This window comes from Coffea arabica, chromosome 8e (genome assembly GCF_036785885.1).
Source record: "Coffea arabica cultivar ET-39 chromosome 8e, Coffea Arabica ET-39 HiFi, whole genome shotgun sequence".
NCBI lineage: Eukaryota > Viridiplantae > Streptophyta > Magnoliopsida > Gentianales > Rubiaceae > Coffea > Coffea arabica.
In genome coordinates, this window is record NC_092324.1 from 49,868,332 (window position 1) to 49,886,836 (window position 18,505).

Sequence of the window (18,505 nt, forward strand, 5' to 3'; positions counted from 1 at the left end):
GCATCCTTATTTTTTTGGCACGCGGCATATCTTTCCTTTGAGAAAGTTGTAATTTTTTCTCATTTTTTTAATTTCCCCAATTCTACCTTGATTGACCAAGATAGAAGATCTACTATATGCGTATATGGGTTAAAATAGAAGATTTCCACTGCAAGTTATTTTTTTTAACTGTATGGACTTCTGTTGCTTTTATGTGTTGTCTAATTTATAATCATAGAATCGAGTTTTACAAATTAATGAAAAACTTTTAATTCTTACATATTGATTAATTATGTTTGATTAGTAGCTAACCTAACTCTTACATTTAAACGGCTCATTTTATATGGTCGATTGAAGTCTCTTTTCTTGTTCCCTTATAAATTGTTTGTCAAGTTGCACTGAAAAATTAGCTTTCTTCCTTTCCAATTGTACTCAATCGTGCACTTTTTTCATTGCCTTCCTTCATGAACCTAAAGATTAGTGATGTATTTGATACATTCCTTTTCACTCATTTCCTATAATCATAATCTAGTTCTTCACTTTTGCTTAGGAGAAGCTTCAAACTCATTTTGACTACTTTTGATTTAATTACAACTAAAGTTATGTTGCTACCAAATTGGTAATACATACCTAGTGTATTTACTTTCTCTCTTTTTTTTTTTGTACCATCATATCACATAATGCTGATTCAAAATTCTTTATCCAAATCATAATAAGAAGATTGAGGAACGAGTGCTTGTTTAAGAAGAAGATGGGGTGAGCTAGACTGATGGCATGGGAACTTCCTTTCCTCGCCTCTAGCCTACGATTTCAGACAAATTTCCGGGTTTCCAATGAGTGGAGAATGGCCTGTTCTCCACGGGGGCTAACTTCAGCCCTGTTTGGTACTTGAGTTTTTTGTCAAGTTTATCTGCTATAAGTTTTTTGAAAATTTTTATCTACAATAATCTCAAAAAATTTTTCAAAAATTTTAAACTATACACTTTTAAAATTTACACACTTCAAAATTTTTTTAAAAAACTTCTACAATAAGTTACAGTAAAATTTTAGACAAATACCAAAAAAATTTACTTACAAAACAGGGCCTTCATTTCTTATAAAATTCGGGGAGGGGGAAGGAGGATGAATGGGTTGACTAATTTGATACATGAAAATTTCTTTTCATAACAAATTTTAATTATTCAATGTTTAATTTTTCTTCTGTATTTCTGCTTATTTATGTATAAAAAAATATAGATATGTTACTATATGTTGAATTAAGCAACTAGATACCTAAGCTATTTTTATCATTGTAAGAAATAAACAAGAGAAATCGAGCACATTGTGGGCAACGCACGAGTCTCAAACTTTTCAATGTCACTTATCTTAAACGCTGTCGTAGCCATTTGTCAAAAATTGCAAGTATATTAATTAATAAAAAAAATAAAGAGAAAGGTTAAGAACAATTTCTGCAGCCTCTTTCAGTCTTCCTATCCAATCCAGAAAATAATTTTCAACTCATTTTCCCTTAACCCAGTACAAACTTTCTGGGCATGAAAATGGCTGCTCATACTCTCTCAACGCCAGCAACTACTCCACCTGGAATTTCCCCACAGAATTGGAAGCACACCAACCACTTTTTTACAGCCCAAAACATGTTAAAATCACAGAGTCACACACTACAGGGTCCATGGCTGGGCTGCACAAGCAGAATATCGGTCCATTCCTCTAATCTCAGACCCTTTATCCAAAGACATCGACCCATTAAAGCCACTGTCATTTTTAGCCTGCCCACTTCGTAAAGTTTCAATTTTTCTTGTTCTCTTTTTAAGTTTGATTATATTATTTTTGCAGGAAAATAGAATAAAGTTGGGATTTTTATTGATGTCGCAGGAATCCTGAGAGGGTTGCTTCAGCTGAGAAAGTTCCCAAGTGGGTATTTTTTGAGCTTGTTTGTTGCTTAACTGTGATTGTTTGATTGCTGTATTGGGATTTTGCATTATGGGTTTTGTTGAAATTGTAGATGGTCAGCGAAGGCAATAAAGTCATTTGTAATGTCTGAATTGGAAGCTAGGAAGCTCAAGTATCCAACTACTGGGACTGCAGCTCTTCTTATGGGAATCTTAATTGAGGGTTGGTCAATTTTTTTCCCTTAATAATGTTATTTGTTTAGTGCTGGACGGTATGGTTTTGGTTATTGATTTATCGTCTTCATATTCATGTAACATGTGCTTACTCCATTATGCAACAAATTAGTCTGTTTGCTTGAGGATGAACTTATGTTTTGAGTGATTAGTTAGTTTAACAAACCTCAGTAGAAGAAAAGTAGTTTTCGATTGGACAACGATACAGTTAAGTATCCAATCGAGTCAATGAACGCATAATCTAGTTACTGTTTGTTTTTACGAGGTAGTAGATATAACGAATTTCTGATCAACAACGTGTAGAACGGTAGAACCCTTGTGGTATCTTTCACGTATTGCAGGATTAGGGACCTTTTCAATATAAAATGAACTGAGCCATAGGGGAACAGTATATGGAAGCCATGATCCGTCTACCTTGTGACATTGGTAGTACCAAGTTGTTTGTAAGTGCCTGCATAATAGCTTCCAAGGGCATACCTTTGCTAAATCAGATGTAAATAAGTGAGAAGTTAAGGGCAGTAGTAGACAAATAAAAGAAAAAATTTTCAAGATCTGGGCTGATGTTGCCAATACGCCATGGTAATCACAGTTTTGCCCGTTTAATGTTGCTGCTTTTTGTCAACCAGGGCTCTTATCAGTGTTATACACTTATCTCAACTAGAGCTGAGTATTCCCTCATACATAAATTTGCAGCTTGATGTCAAATTCTGTCATGCAATTGTAAAACCAAAACCTTTGACATTAAGTCTTTATTTGGTTTCATTTCCATTCAGCATACTGCCATAAATTTGGAGAACCAAGGAAATGAAACTGAACAGGCTATGTTCGACAAAGACTGATGGATAAGCAGTTGTGACCAAACTATCTTTCAAACAGAACTCAATCAACTTGATCCTATTTTCTTAGCTCAATTTAGCTTCAGAGTTAGTAATGCTACGTTCTCTTGCAAAGTTGAGTCCCTGCTTCTATCTCCACTTTTTCTCACTTAGTCACTTGTAATGATGTCTAAGCATTGAAAGAAATCATGTCTTTAAGGCTCTCTGTTTCATTAATTTATGGTTCGGTTTTGTCTGCCATGCTTAAAGAAGTTAATTAGTAGTATTATTGGAGTGATTCAAGTTAAAAGGGATGGGAATGGGAAGCATAAATGCACAAGGACTATTCTCTTTGTTTACTAAGTAAAGAGGATGTTAAGTAAATTGGGTTCTTTCAATTCCCCTCTAGATCATCGATATATTTAGCTGGTGGTTTTCCTTAGTCAAGAAAAAGCAGTATAGTTTTGGAACTGCTCCTCTTATATTTCCAGTTTTGGTCTACATGAAATTGAAAAAAACAGCTGGGCCTTGGCAAGGGCAGAAAAGAACTATACAGCAGCCAAGGTATGACTATATTAGTACTCTTTTTTGGTTTAGCATTTTAGGAGCCTCTGTGTATCTGTATTATTTGATGACATGTGTAACTTCTAGTTGGGCTTGAACCTTTTTGATGTCTCATATGTAACTCATCATATCACTTGCCTACACTTTGTCTTCAGCTAATTGAGATAGAATCGTGTAAATGGTCGAGTTAGAGGGAGCTAATCATCCTCCATTCCAATATGTCTTCTGTACAAAGAATCAGTTGAGAGAAAAATGCGTTCAATAGAGCTTCTAAAACTTTTCTAAATCACTAATCCAGAACTCTTTCCTGTGATGCATGATAAAATTACAGTTCTTTCATCAATGGAACTACCCATGATTATAAATAATATGCATGGCCATCTTTGATTCTTGTTTTATTTCTGCAGATGAATGTGATTTATTTCACAAAATTTCACCCATGTTTCAAAATCTTTTGTTTTTTAGGAACAAATTTTGCTTCAAAATTTTTGCGGGCAAATGGAATTACACTTTCGAAAGTTCGTGAAGAAACTGTAAAGCTACTTGGAAAGGCAGATATGTATTTTTTCAGTCCTGAGCATCCTCCTTTGACTGAAGATGCTCAAAGAGCCCTTGATTGGGCTGTCGATGAAAGCTCAAATCTGGTATGCTTCTACTACATCTACCGAGGTGGTTTATCTGTCAATTCAAATTTGAGATACCTCCTTCTTTTGATCAGTATGATCTATGATCTGATTTTAACTCATTACTTTGCTGGAATCAATTATAGTCAGCTTGTCTTTTTCAAAAGAGCTCGCACATTAGATTGGGGTTGAGCAATCTTACTCTTTTTTATAGTCTGTTCATGAAGCTCAGAAAGCTACAAGGCGTTAGTTATATGGAATTATGAAATTAAAATTAAAGGGAAGATCGAGGATCAGGTATTTCATATGGATCAAGAAAGAGGTGCTTTATCATGGTTGCAGACTAGTTTGTTCAAAAAATTGATTGGAAGTTCTAATTCATGCATCAGCTATATTGCATGGTAGTGTTGCTAAATATCAACAAGTGCAGCAAACTGGTGATCGTGGCAGAACTGGAAAAGATAGAATAGGAAAACAGTTTTTGAAACATAAGCTGAAAGGACGGAACTTTTTGGTGACTGCTTTTTAGTCGTGGATCTATCTGAGAGCTGAATCAATAGCAAATGAAAGAATCGTGGGCAACTAAAATGGGGTAAATTATCAGCTGAATAATGTGTACAGCATGACCTGGGGAATATTCAGATGCCTGGCGGCCAAAGAAAAGGACACCTCAACACTCAAACGGTTAATTATTGGACAAATTTAGAGAACATGGTTATAACAAATAAATGGTTAACAAATTTTTCCAGATAGAAATAGGTTGAGTTCTTTAATTGCACATCAAAACTTAGTATTAACGAACAAAGAAACTCAGGAAGCAAAGGGAGGATAGCTATCTTTAATATCAAAAGGTGTTAGAAGATGTGGAACTGGGGAAATATTATATTAACAAATGTATGAACGTAAAGCTCTTAGCTTTAAGGCCTTAATATAGACGAAAGTAGAAGGAGAAGAATCACTTTTATTTGTATCTTCTGCTGCCTAGAAAAGATTTTCGATTCTAGTTTTGTTGATAAAGAAATGATTCCCCAATAAATGAGTGAATCTCTGCTCACTGATTACTGTCCCTTCAAGTTATTTTTTCACCTTATTAGAAATTCAATATCTGTATAGATCTTGAAGCTAACCAACTAAAGAAACTTGGTGCTCCAACATTCTTTGAGTCGAATACTCAGATTTTACCTTGAAACTGAAACTTCTGCTAGACCTTATCCTGTGGATATGTGTGAAGCAATTTGCTGATCATTTTTATCTTGTCTTGTTGGCTCGTAATTTGTTTTCATGCTGGCAAGTTTTGGCTGTTAGCTTGAATCTTCCTGCTACAATTCAAGCGAGACACTTGTATAACATGAACACTTGGAATATTGATTGGAAGGGCAACAACAGTCAGTAGGAATGCACTAGATCAAGATTATAATGGGCATTGGAAGCTTGAGGTGGTTGTCCTAGAGCCAGTAAAAGCTCTTTTATTTTTTTGTACTCCTAGATGTCATGGCTCGTCGGCCCTAGTTTTCCATGACATGCGTTTTTTATCAGCAAAAGAATTAAACAATGGATGGTGTAGGTTTGTTTTTGTGTACTGGAAAGAAGTACATGATGTGAGATGCCTTTTTTGTGTTTCTAAAGTTGCCTTTATTGCCTGCAGAAAATGGAATGTCTATGCTTTTCTATACTCTCAGGGAACATGCATGTGAATGCAGGTGACGATCGGGAAGTTACAACTGCTCACTTGCTACTTGGAGTGTGGTCACAAGACGAATCACCAGGGCACAAGATATTGGCTGCTTTTGGCTTTAATGATGAGAAAGCTCAAGAGCTGAAATCTGTAATTTCTGAACCTGGATTTATAGACGATTAATAGCTTTTGGATTTAATTGTTGCAATTGATATCATTTTTAGGCCTGAAAACTACATGAATGAATTATTTCATGCGATTATCAAAGAAATGGTTACACATTTTTAGAGGACAAGTTGATTCCAGTACTTGATGACAATATTCCCGTGTTTTGCCTTTTTATTTTTGTAAGAGGGAGAAACAGAAGGTGGATATGAGGGGCTTGGGTTTTGGGAAGAGAAGAATAATACTGATTCCACAATATCTACGTGCTGATGGACAGGTGGAGCATGTATTTGCAAGGTTGAGCAACTGAATCTAATGCTTTAGCCTCCAAAGCTTTTGGCCTTTGGATGCATGCTTTTACTTGTGAGACTAACTCAACTTTGATTTGATTCGGCGGAGTTTGATCTGATCGTCTGTTTTGCTGGCTTCTCTTGTTGTGCAAGCACTGTAATAAATAGAGATTAGCTATCCCGGAGAGTAAATCGATAGAGTGATCAGAGTAACCATTTTCTTTGGGCAAGCTTTGTGCAGCAGAATGGTTAGGCATTAAGAGAAATTGTTCCTGGAATCCTGTTTGTGCTTTCTCATAATGCAACATTATTTACTCCAGAATTCTTGTGGTCTTCGTGATCCTTGATCTCCTCCTCCACAGGGGATGAAGTCAGCGATCTTGCCTTCCTTGCTTCATCCTTCCAGTCGATCCGTGCTATAAAAACCACCAACAGAACCAAGCAAACAATGCATCCACTTAAGAAGCCTATCAATATCCCAGGAAGGCCAAGATGGATCTTGAAAGCCAAAACAGCTCCAACGGGTAAGGCAAACAAATAGAAACCCGTGATATTGGCATACATGGCCAATTTTGGTCTAGCCGTTCCTCGTACTATTCCTCCACAAACTACCAATGGAAAGTTAAAAACTTCTGTTACAGCCATTATCAACAGCATCTTTTTCACATTGCTCGTGATTCCTTTTTCGTGGCTAAATAAACCGCCCCAGCTGTCTCTTGCTGATACCATTACAGACGCTCCAATAATGCCTGAGATTACACTAATGCCTACAGATATGTATGCTGATCGATAAGCAGGGCCAACCTGGTTTGCTCCAAGCTCATTTGAGATGCGAACAGATGCAGAGGTCGATAGTGAAATCATCACTGAATAAAGTAAGTAGTCAAAATTCATTACAATTGCTAGGATTCCAATTGCTTGTTTGGCATTTGGAAGCCTTCCGGTTAGCAGCATTAAGATCTCGTAGCACCACCATTCAAGGCAAGTGGTGATGCAACAAGGACCACAAAGTTTTAGCAACCTCTTCCAGTCATGAATTCCTTGCTCCCACCAGCCTCCTCCATTCCAGTTCCCTCGCTTTCCATGTTCTGCTATCAAAACATAGAAGGCGAGTAGAACGACTACTACAAGATCACTCATCCAAACTGCCATGGACACTCCTTCGAAGCCCCTTGCTCTTGAGAGTAACATGGTGATGGGCACATGAAAGCCTAATCCAAAAGCTGAGCTCAACATTATAGGAACAGCTAGACTTTGTGTGCTTAGGTAGGATTTCAAAGGGCTCAAGAATGAATAGACAACTAAATCAGGAAGGAGATACAGTAGGTATTTCCTCACGGCAACCGAAATTTCTTCTTGCTGGCCAAACTGAATGAGGATCTTGTCAACGTAAAGCCACAAGATAGAAATGGGTACGCTTGCCACCAACAGTACAATGATTGCCATGACAAGGGTCTTGTGAAGAAGCTTAAAGTTCTTAGCTCCAAAGGCCTGACCACATATGGGTTCCATGGCACAACAGAGCCCGTTTAAGACTGCGAAACCGGTCACATTAGAAAAGGTGGCACCAAGTGTACCACCAGCCAAGGAAAGCTCACCAAGCCGTCCAAGAAATGCAGTTGTGACGGCAATCCTTGCAAACCATGTAAAATTCATTGCCAACATTGGAACTGTTATACCTCGTTGCACTTTTAACTCCGAAAGGATCAAAGATACCATGTTCCCAGACCATCTTTCTTTGGGACTTGAAGGTGAACAAGGCTCAAGATGAAGTTTGTCTGCTGTGTTTTCTTCTAGTTTCGATGCCATGGAAAGAATGGTGATTGCAAGACACTAGTGGGATTTTGGTGACCGGGATCTCTAACTTGAAAAAATGAGAAGCAAGTCAATAAAAGAAGCGAATGATATCATATGGGAGTGCATGCATTTCGTGAAGGAGTTGTATACTGAAGAAAGATGACCCCAAAAACTTGGCTTTATGATGACCAAAACGAAGAGAATTTGTTGGTAGATTTATAGTGCGTGATGATTCTGCAAGCTAAAGCTTTAATTGGTTAGAGATGCTGATGGGAATCGCAATGCTTGGTTCAGAAATGTCTTATTGGTAAACTAACTGCCTCATGAATAATTACCGGATTTATGTTTGCTGCTACCTTTGCATAGGAATAACATCTACCACTTGCCCAACTTCACAGGTTCATCTACTTTTTTTTTTTAAATCTTAAACGCAAATCCAGTGTCCCAGACATTTATAGAATTCAGTTCCATGCAGAAAAGGTAATCCCTCCCAAGGCCCCGCATGAACCTAATAATACCTTAGCTGGAAAATTTTGATCATTGTACTATAATCAATTAATGCTAAGGATAAATGACAAGGCCTTTGCTCTATTTTACTATGTACGGTTCGCAGAACACCAATCATTTTCTTTATATATATATATATATATATATATATATATATATATAAAGAGGAAGTTAAAACAAGAAGAAAAAGGGCTAGTCGATTGATTTCTTTCTTTAATTCTCTTTATCCCTACACTTTCTACTTTTGAAATTTCAGGTCACATAGCAATTGGTGGACCTGTAGCAATTCCTGTTACCAATTGGTTGGATGAGTGTTTCTTGTGGGTTCTCCTTAGATTGCTTTCAGACCGGTTTACTGATACTTTCTGCTTGTCTCTCATTATTTGTGTGTGTTTCATTCCGTTTCGAGAAAAAAAAAAAAAACAATTGGTGGACCGTGCGGAAAAGATCCAGAATATGACACCATTGCTGTCTGTTCTCAAAAGAAGCAAGGAAATAATTCGTCCTGCACTGCCCCTTGCTTGCATCGCCCAAGGGGCTAGGAATTCTCTCATTTGGATGATTAAAATCATTTTTTTTGTTGATGGAAATTTTGATCATTGTACCATAATCATTTGTCTCATGATTTCCTACATTTTCTTGTATCACAGGCCTTCCGCTCTGCACTGCATGCGTATTACGTACAGTTCGGACAACACCAATCATTTTGTTAAAAAAAAAGGAAATATTATTTGCACTCTATTTTTTTTTATAATAGGAGCGTAATTAACAAAAATGAGAGTAAAAATAATTTTGTTCAAAAAAAAAAGAAAAAAATGGGCTACAGTCGATTGATTTCTTTTTTTAAATTCTCCTTATCCCTTCACTTTTGAATTTCAGGTCATGAAGCATTTGGTGGGCCGTGCATAAAAGTTCCAGATTACGATACCAGATCAACCAAAAGATTGCTGTCTGTTCTCGAAAGAAGCAAGCAAATAATTCGTTCCGCATTGCCAAGGGGCTAGGAATTCTCTCATCTGGATGATTAAAATCTTTCCTGAAAATTCTACATTATTAATTTTGGACCCCCATTATTAATTTTGAAAACTATAGACTGATGTTATGGCTAGAAGGCAATATTATTCATCAAGTAGCACTTTGTCTTCTTGGAAAATCAATTTGCAATCCTTAGCTTTTTCCATACTTTCAATTGCACCCATCACTAAGGTTGAAACTCCAAGATTCAGAGATCTTTCGAGTTCAAATCCTCCTCCCAATTTATCAAATCCCATCCTTCCCTAGTCAGAAAAAAGTTTTTCTTTTTTTCGAAAAAATGGGACTGTCAGTCTGTCACACAATTTCCGATTTTGGCAAATTTCGCACTATGGTTTGACAATCTGATGAGAACGGGCAGTGGCATGATCTTGAATGGGGCTCGTCTGGATTGCTATTTTAAGAAGATTTTATAAAAAAATATAGTGTAACGATTTGATATATATGAAATAAAAAAGTAATTAAAAAATATATTTATAAAAAATATAAAAAATTTTCTACAAAACCACAACCCAGAGTCATCATTGATCAATAAATCTTTTCTGCAAAATATAAATAAAAAACTGATGCTTGAGATCGTTCACACGGAGTCTACAGATGGGCATGCCCTGTACGGCTGTAAGTAAACGTTAAAGCGGTTAGCAAAGCCACGTATGGCAACCACTGCCTATAGCATGATCTTCGTGTTCACAGGTACAAATCAAATCAATTGCTGCTGATGTTCAGTTAAGAATCAACGTATCAAATCCAAAGGTTGGTGATATATGCGCCAACTACAGAAGAAGTGATTTGTAAGTCTAAAATCATATATGGTCTTAGCTTTGTATATTGGTGCTATATTTGTTGTACGAAGAAGTAGGGGTGTGCATTCGGTGCAAATTCGGTAATTCGGTGCACTGAATTCGGTGAATTCCGTTATTCTACCTGTAAAAATTTAAACCGTTTTCAATTTCGAATTGGGCATAACCGAATTCATTCCGCAACCGATTTCAAATTCGAAAACGGTAATGAATTCGGTTTAACCGAATTCATCTATGATTTATAAATTATTACTGATTTGATCCCTAAATTTATTCATAATTGAACACATTACTTATGTTCTAATCATTTTGTGGTTTAATTGGCATTTATTTGATCACTTATACCTAGAATCCTTAGTCTATGATTTAAGAAACACATAAAAAGTGATTAATTTAAACTAGAATAAACCTTAGACTATACAATGATTGGTGATAATTTATGAATTTATAATTTACAATGATTAATTATAAGCAATATTAGTTAGTAGTTACAATGAATTTATAATTTACACTGATTAATAATAAGTAATATTAGTTACAAACTTACAAATTACAATGATTAGTGATAAGTTGTATTAGTTACAAACTTATAATTTATTTCAAATCAAAATAAAAACTTATTACTTACACATGTTATTGTGAAAGTCAATACACTAATACATTGATTTGCAATTCACATACATTCACTTACAGTTTTACACTACTTAGTTGTCTTGTCTATACTTAAAGCCTTAAGATTAGTAAATAGATAATATGAATTTTAACTTATTTGATAACTTATGCGTAAAATCATTAGTCTATGATTTAAGGAACACATAAAAAGTGATTAATTTAAACTAGAATAAACCTTAGACTGTACAATGATTAGTGATAATTTATGAATTTATAATTTACAATGATTAATAATAAGTAATATTAGTTACAAACTTACAAATTACAATGAGTAGTGATAAGTTATATTACTTACAAACTTATAATTTATTTCAAATCAAAATAAAACTTATTTACTTACATATATTATTGTGAAAGTCAATACACTAGTACATTGATTTGCAATTCATATGCATTCACTTACATTGCTAACTACTTAGTTGTCTTATCTATACTTAAAGTCTTAAGAATTAAGATTAGTGAATAGATAATATGAATTTTTATGTTAAATATGTAGAGTACACTAATACTTGCAAGTTAGAGATTACGCATTCAAATATTCAATAATTCAAACATGAATGATGTATCAAATTACCAATATCTAAATTTAATTACTAATTATGTTTATTGTTTAATATTTAGTATTATACATATATGTGTTAATTATTATCTAATTCTAGTCATGTTACTCATGTATAAAATAATAAGTATTATAGTTATCTTATATTGTTATGTATTACTATATATTGGTATTATTATAGTCATATAACAATTAACAAATACTAAAATAATATATTGTACATTATTATATATTATTATTATTATAAGTACATGATATGATGATAAATTGATAATACCATATACTAATTATTATTAATAGCATTTACCTATATAATATAATAAATTATTAGTAGTATATACTAATACTAAATAGCATTTATCTATCTATTATATAATTTTATATACCAATTTGGTAATTCGAATGCGGTAATGCGGTACCCGATTTCAATTACCGAATTTGAATGCGAAATCGGTTATTACCTAATTCATAATCTCATTACCTATTTCATACCATATTAGAATTCGGTGAATTTGGTACGTACCGAATTTGTACCAAATTACCAAATACCCGATTTCAAATTACCGAATTGAATTTGAAATCGGTTATGAATTCGGTAAGAACCGAATTTGCTCACCCCTACGAAGAAGGTGTACTGGTGTTATCTCAGCTTTTGTGTGGATTCTTTTTTGTTTTTGATGCACAATTCCCACATCCAAAAAGGTAGAATTCAAAGGGGGAAATGAAAAAGAAAAGACTGTGAAGACACTCACGAATCCACCCCAAAAAAAAGAAAAAGGATATATAACAAGTACAAGTATTGAAAAAAGTGTATTAAGAATTTAATAAATGGCACTTCACTAACTAAATGGAACTCTAAACGTAAGTGATTGGCTTTGATTTGATTGAAAGAGGATTCATCGAAGCTGCCTAGGTTTCGTTCTAGACCATGCAAATATATGAGGTCAAGACGAGTACAAACATCATCTAGAAGGTGAAACCAAAATTAGATCCATACCAAGCTAAAGAATATATGGAAGATGATTAGATGAGGAAGAGAATAATTAAGGTTGAAGTACTATGATATACAGTGACAGATACCAGAAATACCCAGGTGGATTCCTTATTCTCCTAACACTCGTGGAATTTAGAGAAAAGCAAGGATTATGCAATCCTTGTAATCTCAATCGACATCAAGGATATGTAGAAGGATTAATCCATAAAGATTATCTTTTAATTGGATAACCATAATTGGCCCTTTTTGCTTCTCACATGATAGTCAATATGTAAATACAAACTAAGATATAGTTCAATTATTTAGGTTAGAGGAGGGAGTATAAGGGAAAGTTCTCGAATTCGAAACCTTCTATTTACACTAAAAAAATGTACAATTACTGATGTGTGCGTGCGTGTGCATGAGTCTCTCTCTTTCTCTCTCTATATATATATATATATATATATATATATATATATATATATATATATAAAATGCTCGTATTGAGTACTAGGAACCAAAGTTTTATGGTTACAGTATGAAGCAATTGTTCAGTGAAAAGCGAAAGAAGGTGCTTCTAAGTGCGAGATGAACTTTGCAATGCGCCGATAGGGAGATCAAAACTTTAAAATGAAAAGGTAGTGGCAGTTGCTGCAATCAAGCATTGCCAAAGGACTGTTTCACCTTTGCATGAGTTGGCTACCTAAATGGAGCAAAAGGGGACCATGAATCAATAAGCAACAAGAAAATGGCAGCCATTTCAATAAATAAAGATATGCATGCAAATCATTTAATATTGGGTGCTTTATATCTTGACTTCTTGACTCGACTGTGATTGAATCAAGCAGTAAAGATTCAGAGGTTTTGACATGGATGGCAGATGCAATGAGATGTGAAAGAACTCGGATGGATCAATACTGATTTGAGGATTCAAATTCTGCGATCTTGGTTAAAGACAGGAAGAGGGATAGGCTGGAGATAAAAGTTCTGTACTCAGTTTTGTGTACGTTAACTCTCAGCATTTTATTTTATGAGATTCAATTTAATTCCTGATTTTCATTCATCTTTTTCACTAGAATTCCAGTTTGCAGGGAAATATCTATAAGATGTGTAAAATTTCGCGAAAACTGAGTCTATGCCTACTCCTTCCCACTAACAATTAACAATTTTATCAATTACATTACCTTAATTAAAGTTACCGTGATTTGCAAGGCTAAACCTTTTGTCCCCTAAAATTAAGGAAGTTCCCCGATCAACACAAGTAACTTTTTTTTTGCTTGCTACAATTGGCTTATCAGATTTACATGATTGCAATGGAACATCTCTAGGTGCACTGACTGAGAGATCTAAAAACCAAGATAGCAAGTGCTTTTGGTAATCATCATCTCAGATTCTTCCTCTTTTAGTGGAATCAGAGTTGGACCTCTGTACTTTGTCCTGTCGTAATTTTAGGCAGCTAAATATTTGTGAAAGCTGGGCCCTGAGATCAATCAAGCAAAATATGATTGACAGCATTCAGAAAAGTTGATAAGAATTAGTAGTATCTTTCGCATCTATAACATCTAAAATTGCTTATCCTACCATCTCCGTTTTCTTCCACGGATCTAATTCCTCCCATTAAAATTTTGAATAGACCAGCGACCATTAGCTTTGTAGTCCCAAATGAAACGAACTCATTTTTTGCAGACGATGAAATTAAAATTTTTGTTTGACGTTTGATTGGTATGAAGCCAAGGAAAGAGCTATGCCGATAAATTCAACAGTGATAAGTCTGTACTGGGTTTAACCTGCAGATTTATAATTTCTAGCGCATGTTTAATCTGTTTTTAAGACTATGATGTAAATTAAATCGTGTTGGACGATTTTTAACAATCCGTTAGTGAAATTTGCTTATTATATATATAAGAAAAAATCTGTATCGAGTTCGTGCTTAATGCATTAATATATGGTAAATACGCTGTATATTCAAATTCAAGGAAACTCTAAACCCCATGTAAGGGAGAATTTGAGAACTACATTAGAAATATAAACTAAAGATGTCATGGTCATTTAAGTAATATCACTGCTAATCAAAGCTGAGTCTTGGGACTAATTTGTTGTTCTTGTATGGGGATGTATCATGTATATAGTGGACTATCATTGTAAAGTTGTTTGGGCCAGTGACAGTCTTACACGGATAACTGCTAAAAATTGAAACCTTACTTACAGGGCTTTGCATTTCTCAGCAATCAGCGCAATTGGCCCAAATTAAGTTGAAGCTTCCTCACATAGGCAGAGTAGAATTGACAAAGCCACGAGAAGCAAAGGGAACGATGAAACCCAAAAAGTAAAAAAAAAAAAAAAAAGAGGAGAATTTTTTTTTTGGTAGTCGTAGTGAATGGAAGTGGATTTATTAAACTAAAAGGTTGATTACAGAGATGTGATCTGCAATGGATAATAAAATTTTGCTGCTATGCTGTCTTGTGTGATTCCCCATCCCCACAGACTTGGGATGCAATTTCTTAATTACTATGAAAGATGAAGATGCTCCCAACATATGTGCCACTAGAAGAGTTAAAAAGTCAAACTATTCTATCACAAAACAACACTCTATTGAGCTTTTAATTATGTAACTAGACTTAATTGTTCGACGGATTTATCCTTCAAAACACAATTGTTCAACGGATTTCTTTCGACTCACAAAGGTTTCTCTCTCTCTCTCTCTCTCTCTCCCCCAACATGTACTATTCATATAGATAAAGAGTACCACAGAGGGATGTTCATTGTGAGGTCATTTCTTGAATACCATGGGGGAATTAGAGAAATTGTTCATGGAAGTTGAATACCATATAAATTTCAAGAGAAGAGCTCAGCTGCCCACTAGCTAGCCTTTACTATTGGTCTGAAAGAAATCACTAAAAGGATGTACTAATTTATCTCATTTATTTTGCTGTGTTCAGGTTCAGGGTTCAAACCTAAAACTGACAGTTGGGATTAGGAAGGGTGTGAGAAGAAGGGAAAGGTTTTTTTTTTTTAAAAAAAAAAAAGAAAAAGAAAATCCTAATCATAATCTTCAAATTTATACAATTAAATCGAAAGAAAATAATCATTTAAACCTACAAGAAAAAGTGAAGGGTGCGAGATGTATATTGAACACAGAAACGAAAACAAAATGGGTTAAGGATCATGATCAACTCCTAATGGCCCTCTTAATCTTGTGGTACAAACTCGTTAACATATGATTACTTAAATCGCATGAGACATTTAAAATCCTACCCCATTGTGGGAAGTGTCAAGTACTTACTCTTCAAACAAAACAACAAGAGAACAACAGAAAGGCCACGGACTTGAAGAAGCTAGCTGCCAATTAAATTGCCAGGACACCGCTGACCCGAATCGCCATTCAAACAATTAGTCCTCTCAAATGCGGAGGGTTTGGTCCCCTCTGGCTGCTAGAAAACAAGGCAGAATATGGTTGAATTTTGGCATCTGACTCTACTGATAATTGATTAGGGGATTAGTTAAATTATTTCTTGATTATGCGCCCCCAATGGCATATATCAACAATCACATGCATTCCTCATTTTTGTCGCTTGCTTAACCCTAAAGTAACTTAATTCTGTCGATGCTATTATCAACTAATTCTATCGTCCTAGAACACTGACGTCCCAAAATCCGGTATCCTCCCAAGTGAGAAAATAATGCTCGGATTATACAACCACGTTAATCTCATTTTATACAACTCAAATGAGCTTAATGCATGTATACCTAGTGTATCACTATATATCAGGATAAACATGTTTGGTTACAAAGCAACTATGTAAAGCTGCAAATTGGGGAGCTGGATAAGGTGATGAAATGAAAATTAAGATCGCCCTTTGAGAAAGCAGAACAGTTAAAACCTCCCTGATTACATGCCATTGGCGCCTATCACACTATCACATGGGACTTAATTGGTTTAGTATTTCTTTTCGTTTTTAGCTTCCAATTGGTGCAGTCCTCTGTGGGGTGGCTGGAGAAGTAGAATAATAATAATTTAATGGAATGGTTAAGGCATCAATATCTTTAGTGGAAATGATTGATTAATTAATGTCTGGTGACTTAGTAGTGCTTAAAATATTTCCAGTCATTAGCACCAAGTTGTTTAAAGTTTCTGAACCTCATCTACTTGCTACATTGTTAACACTGTTCCACCATGGCAGGAGCCTGCCTGTGAGGGTGAGCTAATCTTGAAGAACTCACTAGTTATTTTACTTCGCCTATGAGTCTCCATAAGCCCTAATGTTTTAATAGTCCTGAATCTTTAGCTATTAACTCTTTTTTAATACAGCTAAGCTACTTATTGATTCTCTTCCTTGAATTTTAGGCACATCTACTCCTATTTCATAAACACTCAAACGATTTTCTAAAGTTTCAAACGTAATTTAGACTTTTGTATGCGTTTATAATTCTCAAAATCAATTACTATTACCCTTTTTTCCGCTTTTGTAACAACTGATGCACATCATTGGGCTCACAAAAGCCTAGAAAAATATCTACTTCATGAAAAGACTAAATTCAATAAAATTTTCTCACCATCTCTCACTGAAAAAAGATGATCGCTTATCACTTATAGATCTTGTTATTGTTTATAAATAGTTACAAACATATTTTCTATCATCTTTTTATCTCTCATGCATTACATCACACAAAAAAAATGTAATAGTTATTTTCTACCTAAACACTCTATAATCTTCTTCATTTTAGATTACTTCTAAAATAAAGGGTGTGATGCTCTCTTGCGTTAGCTAACAGGCCAAGGTTTTTGACAAGTAATCATTAGGTACATGTATTTATGCGGCTGATCAATCAATCAATATTCAATAGTGTAGAGTTGGAGCTAATCATGGCTCTCATCTTTCTGCCTTTTTCATTAACAAAATATACAAGTTGATCAATAAGTTCTATAGCATCAAGATGTCTATTTTAAGCTTTCTTCATGTCCAATCACAGCATCAGGATGGTCATAGATAATCGTAATAGAGCTCTGGTCATTAAAGATTTTAATACTTTGCGTGATAAACCAAATGAGGTAAGGACTAAGTACATTCCATAATCATGGGTATGTACCCTCCTTTCCTTTCTTGTTTCTACTTAAATTTCATTAACTCGAATTGTACCTCGAAGACTCTTGTCCTAGGTTTTTCTCTGCTAAAATATGTTTAGAGCGAGAGGGGAGCGGGGCAAGGAAGGTGGGAAAGGAGAAGGTGATGATAGAAATTGAACTTCCTTCTCCTACCTGAACTTTGTTGGTTGTTTGCCCTTTTCTCTTGTTTCTTCTTCCTCCCTAGCTAATACCTATTGGATTAGATTTGATCTCTTAATCTGTACATGATTTCATGGTTCTACACAAACTGATATGACTCTGGTTATCTGTATGAGATTATAAAATCTTCTTAGTGCTTAAAAAAGTAACCATAAAGAAAATTGAGTCGCGGTATCTTTGTCACCAAACGAATAGAAGGATGATCTATTTCACTGAACCCCTCAAGTAAAAGGCAGCCGCAATTGGAAACCTCTCAGAGTTGACTCATTGGCGAGAGAAATTAGGTATTTGTGGCGCACTGCTTCGGTCCTAAATGAGTTGTGAATGGACATGGTGGGATGTAAAAGCACTAGCTAATTGGCAATATTACATGGTACTCCTAAAACAATCAATTTTTTTCTCCTCAAGAATGGATTCAAATCCATTTTACATGCAATAAATAACTCATTCAAGTATACAATTCTTTTTTTTTTTAGATACTTTTCCAATGTCCACGAGTGGCGAAATGTCCATTTGAACTAGAAACTCTTTTAAGATTTGTTCAGTCTTCATGCATGAGATTATCTCACAATGCTTAGGTAAACTGAGGCAAGAGGTTGGAGATAGGGAGAGAGAGAGAGAGAGGGAGGGAGGGAGGGAGAGCCGAC

General features: G+C 35.0%; 2 protein-coding genes across 2 annotated transcripts; one reads left to right on the forward strand and one right to left on the reverse strand.

Moving 5' to 3' along the window:
• Nucleotides 1–1,416: 1,416 nt before the first annotated feature.
• LOC113704064 (ATP-dependent Clp protease ATP-binding subunit CLPT2, chloroplastic) lies at nucleotides 1,417–6,412 on the forward strand. Its single transcript, XM_027225701.2, has 6 exons — nucleotides 1,417–1,756; nucleotides 1,852–1,890; nucleotides 1,982–2,091; nucleotides 3,947–4,125; nucleotides 5,750–5,929; nucleotides 6,132–6,412. The coding sequence occupies exons 1-6, from the start codon at nucleotides 1,512–1,514 to the stop codon at nucleotides 6,252–6,254; spliced, it is 876 nt and encodes a 291-aa protein (XP_027081502.2). The 5' UTR covers nucleotides 1,417–1,511; the 3' UTR covers nucleotides 6,255–6,412.
• Nucleotides 6,167–8,189, reverse strand: LOC113704063 (protein DETOXIFICATION 56-like). The gene has a single exon (XM_027225700.2). It carries the CDS (start codon nucleotides 8,041–8,043, stop codon nucleotides 6,529–6,531), a length of 1,515 nt encoding a protein of 504 aa, XP_027081501.1. The 5' UTR covers nucleotides 8,044–8,189; the 3' UTR covers nucleotides 6,167–6,528.
• Between the last annotated feature and the right edge of the window lie 10,316 nt (nucleotides 8,190–18,505).